We start from the raw sequence: 9,591 nt of genomic DNA on the forward strand, positions 1-9,591 counted from the left end.
TAGTAGCCATCTCTTCAATTAAAGAATATGCTTCAACAAATGGTTTTGATATTAATGATTCACCAGCAACAACATCAATTATTGATCTAAGGGATCCAACCAATCTATTATAAAAAGTTTGAATTATTAACCAATCTGGCAACGCATGACGTGGACACTTCCTAAGGACATCTTTGAATCTTTCCCAAGTTTCATAAATTGATTCCTTTTCAAACTAGTAAAAAGATGTAATATCATTTCTAAGCTTAACACTTTTTTATGGTAGGAAATATTTTCCATAAAAATCTCCAAATTTCCTCCTTCAAATCCTGGCGCTACTTCTCTGAAATGGCGCTTCAGGCGCCAGGATCATGAAAATCTCCATTTTGGCTCCAAATTTTATCATTTTTGCTACTTTTTGCTCCAAATGCCTACAATTGATAGATCTGCAATAAAAACATGAAAATACCCTTATTTAAAGTGCAATATCACCAAAATAAGCATAAAATATATACATAAAACAATACATTATTTTTGGTGTATCATATTTTAATTACACCATATATTTGGCTTTTCTCTTCTAGTAACACTCTTATTGGCTAGCTTGACCATGTGATTAGTTGATCACTTAGAAGAGTTGATATCCTAAGAGAGTTGACCTTCTTAGGGGAGTTGATCTTTTTGGAGAGTTGATCTCTTAGGAGATTTGATCTGTTGGAGAGTTAATCTCCTTTATGAGTTACTCTTCTAGAAGAGTTGATATGTTGAGAAATTTGATCTTCTTAGGATTATTGATATATTAGGAGGTTGATTTTCTTAGAAGAGTTGGTCTTTTAAGAGGAGTTAATATTAAATGGTGAGTTGATCTCCAAGGAGGGTTGATTGCCCTGGAGAGTTGATCTCTTTAAATAATTGATATATTAAAAGAGTTAATCTTTTTGGAAGAGTTGATCTCATTAGAAAGTTGACTCCAAGGATGAACTGTCGAGCTACCTATGTCGAGCATCTCTCTGTTGACTATCATTGTGATTGTTCAATCAGATTTCCTAATTGAGTTACTTGGTCAAATTGAGTTAGTTGAGTTGTCTATCCTACTCAGTGAGTCATCTAACTTAAGAACTTTAACCTGATCCAGGGGTTTTAGTCATACAACCACATGATCTAAACTAATAAAAATAGAGTAAATAATATGTCAATTTAATGAGAAAATATAACCCACTTTAAACTTGGGATAAAGGGGGATAAATGTAAATTATAAGTTATAACATATAAAATACTAGTATAAAAAAAGAATAATAAAGAATTAATGATATGTACAAAATATGTAATATACGTATGCATGAATTATACCCTTTTATGTATCATTTTTGTGGAGTATATAGTGTTATTTGCATAATACATTTCTAAATCCAAGACTTGAGCATTTGGGAGCAACAAATTGGCTAAGGCATGTTCGAGCGCCCTTACCCCCTAGTTTGGCGCCTAGGAACCTACTGAAGATCCCTTTCATATGAAAAAAATAAAGAATATAACATCCTAGTACAAGCTCACTAGCAAAATCATGCATGACTTAAGCGTCATAGCTCCACCACCCTACCAGCACCTCAGCGCTACCCTTCCAGTGTTGTATAGTCTAAAGCCCTAGCTTGATGTATATAGACACAAAACCTAGAGCTCTATCCAACACTATTTTACTGGTTCCTTGACGCCTCATAGTCAATGACGCTACGCTTCCCACCAGCTTAAGATAGTTTTTGGTAGTTTGAGTGATCTGTAGGGTTAGATTCACTTGATCTTTCTTTGGGAGAGGATTCAAAGTTCAAGAAAAATCAGAGCATGACAAAGGAAAAAATAGTAGGGAGAGTGTATGTGTGTGTGGGATTTACTTGCATTGTATGAGATTCGATTGAAGTGTGATTTCATTAGAGAGGAGGTCAAGACCTGGATCAGGATTTAGAATTAACAAAGGTAGAAACTTCAGTCTAATGGTAATGACAATTAAACAACTATCCACTAAATTATAAAATCTTCTAAAATATAAAAGAGCCCTTAAGAATTTCACAATTTCTTATAAAAAAAATTAAGTCATCCAATAATAACATAAATGATATGGAAGAAAAATCTCAATTCACACAACAACATATCACTATCTAAGAGAAATAGTGTAAAAAAAGCTAAAACACATTATAAACTAGTACCTATCAGCTGCAATCCTCCTCCTATAAGTCAAGTCTCTTCTACCAGATATATCATGTTAAAACTTTTCTTTTTCTAAAGGAAATCATTAATTACAACAATAATTTTAACTTAGTGAGCAATTATAATCTTAACATGTCTTAAATTATTATGTCAATGCTATGCATGAATGACCAAAGAAAATGCAACTCATTTATTTATAAAATTTTAAACTTTCATGTTAAATTTATCCTTTTTTATTTCACTTCAACTATTTATCATTTTAATATTTTAACAGCCATAATAGGATTAATGACATACGTAAAAGTATCCTAAAAAAATAAACATGAAGGTACTTTAAAAAATATACCTGAAGGCGTACCATTATCATTTTCTATAATATGCATGAGTACATAACATGACCTGTCAGTACCATCTAGAAGTAATATTATATGACTTAAACATTTACATTTCATTTCATATGAATTTAAAATCATTTAAAATGTACCTTTATATGTCCATTATTTTATTCCCATTTGCGAAACAATTTCAAACTTTCTAAATGCAAGATATGAATGAAATACTTGTTTTAAGATATTACCATGTAATAAAGTAATTATTCATTTAATCAAACATTAATTTATTGCATAAAAATAATCACAATTAGGGCTTAGCTCCCCTTCCTCAAGCGAAGGAGACATGCCTTTGGCAGCGGCTTAATCCAGGTAAGCCGTTGACGCTGCTTCTTCCCTCTCCTTCCTTTTCTTCCTTTACACGGCTTGATACTACACAGCAATCACAACTTCCCCCTTCCTTCTTGACTTTGAGAAGTAAAATGTTAGAGGTTGCGCTATAATCCTCACCAAGAGGTGTGTCTTTCCAAACCAACTCCTAATTTTGGATTAAGCCTTTTCTTCCTTTTTCAAAAATAAACACACCTCAAACAAAAAGTTGTGGATATTTTTCTTGCATCTCATAGAATTTCTCCCAAATAGCATCATTCTTCGATCCATGCTTCCAAAAAATTCTTATAAATGAGATTTCTCTATTACAAAGCTTCTTCACATCATATTCTAGAATCCTTTTGGGCTCCTCAATATAAGTCAAATTTTGGGGAATATCAATTAAGTGGTCACTTTAATGACTGGAATATTATTTTTAGTAAATAAAAATAACCTAATTGAGATATTTAAAATATTTGTAAATTATATTCAAAGAGAGAATTTGATTAATCCTATTAAATACCGTGAATGAAGATGAAATTGAGAGATTTTAAAAAATAAATATAAAAAATAGAGTGGATAACTCTTTACTTAAAAAATGAAAATAAAAAAAGGAATAAAAATGTGTTAAGGATGACACAAGAGAATAATTAATTATAAAAGACCCTTTCAAATTTGTTATGCTATAAAACATTATAACATTATAGAGAAGGAGTAAATCATTTCAAATATCTATCTAAATTGATTCTAAATATATTGATTAAATATTGAAAACTAATATAAAAAAATAGATGAAAAAGAAGAGTTAAATCAATTTGTGAAAAAAAAAATGATTAAAAATTAATAACAATATCCTCAGATAAAATTTTTTTTTAAATAACTCGTAAATTAGATGATTAAGATATATTAACTTGTTTATTTTTATTTTTATTTTTGCAGTAGCAGCAAAATTAGAGACTATTAGTGTAACATCTATTTTGCAGATGTGGCTTCATTTAATAATCTCCTATAATACTCTTAAGAGTTTATTTATTTTAAATATATATATGTAGATAAATATTTAAAAAATATAATATTTCAATACATCTATTAAAAAATAATTTTAAATTATTTTAATCATTGAATAATTTTAGAAGAAAAATAGTTCTAAAATCTTTTAAAGTTCTAAAATTTTAACCTTCAAATTATGAGTACCTTTTTTTTAATTAATATTGATACGTCTATAATAAATTTTCATCATCCGACATGAATCTCGAAGTATAACACAAATCTAAAGACGATATTTTAAGCAAGTAATATTTAAATCTTAACAAAAAGTCATCTAGAGCTCCGATTTTAGCAAACTTATAATCAAACTGACCGGCTTGATGAGACAAACTTAATGATATGAAAACTAATTCAATCCAAGTCAAATCAAGCTCAGATCAAGTCATTAAACCACAATTGGAAGATTTCTAGACATATTTGGAATATCAAATAGATGTCGACACTGACAGGTTTATACTCGAATCGAGCGGCTCGACAAGAAGAATCCAACGAGCCCAAGATCACCCAATTCCAACATCATTAAGGTACTCAAATGTCCATTAAACACGACATGATTGGAGGAAACTCCTTGGACCGTCCGATCAAAATGGTTGATATTCTTGCATTAATTGCGCCTAGAACACTATAAATAGACCCCCACCCCTCACATGAAAGGAAGCTGAAATCTAGAGAGAGAGTCTGAGGACTTGAGGAGAAGCTGCAGCTCAGCACTACTGCCGACCTTCGTCATCAACTACCGCCGACCGTCGTCGACCTTCGACAACCGTCATCAACTACCACTAACCACCATCGATCACCACCAACCATACATCGTTAGTCGACGTTGTAATCTAAAAAATATAATTAACTTTTTCCGTCTGTGGGACAAAGGATTCCTTTAATCAACAATCAATAGTGAATTTCTGCAACTGAGCCAAACCCCGTAGTTTTTCCCTTACGGGTTTTCTACGTAAAAAACTTCTCGAGTCATCACTGCTTATTTCTCTTTCATCTGTGTGTGTGTTGAACTTTCGTACAACGATAAAATGATAGTCCGTTACTCTACCACCGTGAATTTTCTAGCACGCATCAAATATATTATTACAGAGTCTAAGTACCTCCTAGTTAATCCGAAGAAGATAAAAAAATCAGATGAACTCCTAAGTGAGTTTAAGGCTCTTATCAAACATGTCAAGAAAAAAATTGAGTCTTTCGAGAGATCGGAAGAAGCTAGTGTCATGATAGTTGAACTAGAGCTTCGCAAAAGAGCGACAGGCTTGAAAAACAGACTTGAAAGATGCTATTATTGAGGAAGGTTCCAACCTGCAAAAATCATCATTATATTCCAGAATATTATGAACTAAATTATATATTTTATAGTTAAGAATCAACAATCCGGAGGTCAAAGCTCCAGCCAAAAGTATAAATTTTCGAAAGCAAGGCAGCTTCATATACATCGGTACGCACCAATCAAACGATCATAACACTCCAGTCCAAACTTCAAATCAAAACTACATAAAATAACGTAAGTTATAACAACAATCATTGATCAAGAAATAGAGAACCTCCTCCTTCTCGGCTTAGCCAAATCCACCCCACCATTTCCCTCAATAGCCGAAGTATCCTTCGAACCCTGCCGGAACGGATTGAGCTTCCCCAACTTCTTTGACATTGACGTGAAGAACGTCGTCTTCTTAGCGGCGGCCGGGGGCGCCGGCAGGGCCGTCACCGCTGCTGACTTCCCACTGTTGCTACCTTGGTTCCTCTGTATGTCCGTTAAATAAAGCTTCATCCGTGCTAGCTCGGATCGCAGCGCTTCGTTTTCTTTGGCCAATGATTCGTCTCCTCTACCGACGGCCACAACCGGCGGCTCATCGGCGGCAGTGCTACGGAGTTTGAGCTGGTCGTAGTAGAGGGCGTGGAGGACTACTTGGACAGGTAGGCGCTTGTTTTGGGAGGCGTGGAGGCGAGCCTCGTAGGATAGCCTTAATGGGTCCATCACGCTGCAGGCTTTCTCCCTCTCTATCTCGTCTAGACCTGAGTGGGCCTGAAGATTTTAATGCAAAGTTAGGAGTTATGGATAGCCATCGGAGAATAATTTCTAGGGAATAAATGAAAACAAGTGGCTTGAAAATACAATTTTTATTTATTTATTTATTTATTAAATAATGAGCTTAAAAAGTGATAAAATATGAACAAAGAATACCAATCAAATGTAGAAACAAAATTACATTTTAATTTTTATGGCCCTTGCATTAAGCTCCATGTTTTACATAAATATTTTAAAATTTTATAATTGATTCTAAAATAATTTTTTTGAAAATATGACACTAAATAGGACACAATGGAGAAATAGGATTCATGTAGTCAGATCGTAGTGATTAAGGTTTTGTTGATGTTGTTGTTGATTCTAAAACAATTTTAAGTTTTTAGAAATGAATTTTTAATATGTAGTACAAAAAATATTAATCAAGTTTCTAATACATTTTATATAGAATAGTGTTGATTTTTACATCATGTATCTTAGATTACATGTCTTTAGTGTTTGTTCAAATAAAATTAAATAATTATAAAACAAAAATAAATTTAAATAATAATTGTAATTAAATTATTATAAATTTCTAAAATTTATCACAAATTTATCCTATTGTCAGATAATTTAATTTTATTTATCCAATAATTTAATTATCATGTTTAATAATTGAGCTATATGGAAGTTATGTGATATGTAAAATCAAGATTATTATAAATTTCTAAAATTTAGCACAAATTTATCCTATTGTGAGATTGTTTAATTTTATTTATCTAATAATTTAATTATGATGATTAATAATTTAGTTATATGGAAAATTATGTGAGATGTAAAATCAAGATTATTACGAATTTCTAAAATTTATCACAAATGTATCCTATTGTCAGATATTTTAATTATATTTATCTAATAATTTAATTATCATGTTTAATACTTATATGGAAAATTATGTGATATGTAAAATCAAGATTATTATAAATTTCTAAAATTTACAACAAACTTATCCTATTGAGAGATAGTTTAATTGTATTTATCTAATAATTTAATTATGATGTTTAATAATTTAGTTATATGGAAAAGTATGTGCTATGTAAAATCAAGAATATTAATACAAATTGTTTTTAAATTTGATATTCTAGGTCGAAAATAACCAAAAAATATAGAGTAACTGTCATATAATTTAGACTTCGTCACCAAAAATTATTTCATATCCACAACTTATCTCAAAAAAGATATACGACGGTAGGGAAAATATTTGCGTACATGAGACGTACGCAGCGCAGCGTACGTCAGGGGTTATTTAAAGATTACAGGGAGGTTATATCTGGGTTATGCCCCCTCTGTAACCTCCGTGTAACTCCTTTGTAACCTCCGTGTAACTCCCTTGTAACCATGAAACTATACAAGCACGGAACTCATTTGTAGGTTAGGTTATATGGGGGTTACAGAGGGGTATAACCCCAATATAACTCTCTTGTTCCCCTGAATAACCCATGGAGGTATGCAGCACTGCGTACGTCTTATGTACACAAATATTTTCCTATTTTAATTTAAAAAAAAAAAAAAATAAGATGATGTCCGCATAGAATAATTTTTCTCGTCACACACGAATAATCCATAAAAATACCAAAAGCATTCATACCTTCAGGTAAATGTCGACAGCGCGATAGAGATCGTCGTCAAAGCGGCGTAACGATTTGGGAAGCGCACCAGCAATGCCAACGAATTTGGAAACCGGTAGATCCTCCTCTGTCGCGATCTCGGCGACAAAAGCATCAACAACTCGCGCCGCCCGCTGTGCGGCGGCACCAGCGACTTCGCGTTCCGCAAAACCAGTCACAATCCGGCGAATACTGTCAAGATCAGCAAGCCTCTGGCCGGATAAATCGAAGGCAATGGCCATTAGGTCACCGACAGCCACCTGGTCGAGGGATGGAGCGATCCGGCGCTCGAGGTCGCGCCGGGAGGCCGCTGAAGCATTGAGGAAGATGGCTGCTCGGAGGAAGCAACAGAGAAAGCCGACGGGAAGGGGGGCGTCCTGATCGGTTGGGAGAATTGCGATGAAGGATTCAATGAAGTTGCGCTGAGCTGAGCGGTCAGTACTAGCGCTGGGAGCAGCGACGGATGGACTACGGCCGCAGGATGTGAAGAGGGGGAGGAGGTCAGGGAGGGATTTTCCGGCGTAAACTGCGACGGCTGTTGAGAGGGTTTTGGGGGCGGCGCCTCGAGCTTTCATGGCGGCAAGGGGTTTTTGGAAGACGGGTGGACTGAGGATGGCGAGTTCAGCTGCCCACCAGTCTGGAGGGGAGCGGCTGGGGGAGTTTGCCTCTTGAGTTGCCTGAAATTGAAGCGAACACAGAGCATGAACCAAATCAGAGATTTAAAACGCACGTTTCTGTTGAATTTGACTTACTGTAAAGCATAAATTTTCCGGCCAAACAATCCGCAACAAGTGGTATAAACACATTGTATAATTCTAAAAAAACTCAATCATAAAATTTACTAACTAAAAATCAGACAAAATCGACAATAGATAAAATGAATAGAAGGTTTCGGAGATCAGACCTTGGAACCAATGGCATCAACGCAACGCTGCACAATCCGGAGCTTGTCAGCAAAAGGGAGGAGTTTCTCGCATGATTTCAGCAAGGCAACAGCACCGGGAAGGGTGATGAGCGCGGCCTTAGCAATAAACTCGTCGGCGCGCGCGGCGAGGTTCCCCTCACAAGACTTCTCCGTCATCTCAAGCCACTCCGTGGCGCAGCGCAGCGCCGCCACGTTTTCAACTGAAATCTCAAAGTTAACACCATAGCAAAATCTCGCTGCCTTCTCAAAAGCATCCGCACCGCCAGGTATCCCCTTGAGCTCCAGAGTTGCCAGATCCGATTTATCCGACTCTATAATCTTCTTTCTTATGTACCCACTTTTTGCCACCAGTATGAACTGAATCGAAAAAAAATTAACCTAATCAGATATTATAATTCTATGAATAACGCCATTATTGGTGTAAAGCGATTCGATTGGTACCTTGTGGAGAGGAAAAGTGGCGTCATCGACCTTGATGACGATGTCAGATGGAACTTCCTGAGAGAAAACCCTGAAAGTTTGAAAAGAAGAAGAAAGTATATATTCCGTTATCTTGGAATTAAAATAGCAACCGATACAAAGAGGGCAGGTTTTACTAACCACCGGCCGGTTCGCTCCATGGCGGTGGATATGCGGTGGGCGGCGGAGGAGGAAGAGGCCATGGGACTGCAAAATACTTCTTCAGATACCGTACGGATAAATAGAGGATATGCTTTGAAGCTAACTAATGGACTTGGGACAGTGTGCTAGTGGATTCAATGGCTGAGCGGCGGGTATTGTGTGGATGAGATAAGTCGTCGCCGGGCGGGGAGAAGGCGTGGCGGGAGGAGAGCCACGTCGCTCGGCAGAGCTGGCGTTGGGCGGTGGAGAACGTGGTAGGGTCCGGTGGAATCTGTGCCGAGGAGATTGCACCAATGGAAGCTCTACAGTAGGTTGTCGACATCGGGAAGAAGGGGACAGCTGCTCCGGTTTCCAACATTGCAGTCGTTAATGCGACAAAAACATGAGGCGATGGATGCGGTAGAACGCCGGATGAGCAACGGCGGTAAATTGTATATTGCATAAACTGAG

General features: G+C 35.8%; 1 protein-coding gene across 1 annotated transcript; it reads right to left on the reverse strand.

Annotated features, from left to right (window-relative positions):
* Positions 1-5,304: 5,304 nt before the first annotated feature.
* On the reverse strand, positions 5,305-9,591 carry LOC110024913 (root phototropism protein 2). The gene is made up of 5 exons (XM_020725108.1): positions 9,121-9,591; positions 8,962-9,031; positions 8,500-8,877; positions 7,577-8,272; positions 5,305-5,949 (listed from the first exon to the last, which is right to left on the reverse strand). The coding sequence occupies exons 1-5, from the start codon at positions 9,180-9,182 to the stop codon at positions 5,452-5,454; spliced, it is 1,704 nt and encodes a 567-aa protein (XP_020580767.1). The 5' UTR covers positions 9,183-9,591; the 3' UTR covers positions 5,305-5,451.

This window comes from Phalaenopsis equestris, unplaced genomic scaffold (assembly GCF_001263595.1).
Source record: "Phalaenopsis equestris unplaced genomic scaffold, ASM126359v1 Scaffold000278, whole genome shotgun sequence".
Taxonomy (NCBI): Eukaryota; Viridiplantae; Streptophyta; class Magnoliopsida; order Asparagales; family Orchidaceae; genus Phalaenopsis; species Phalaenopsis equestris.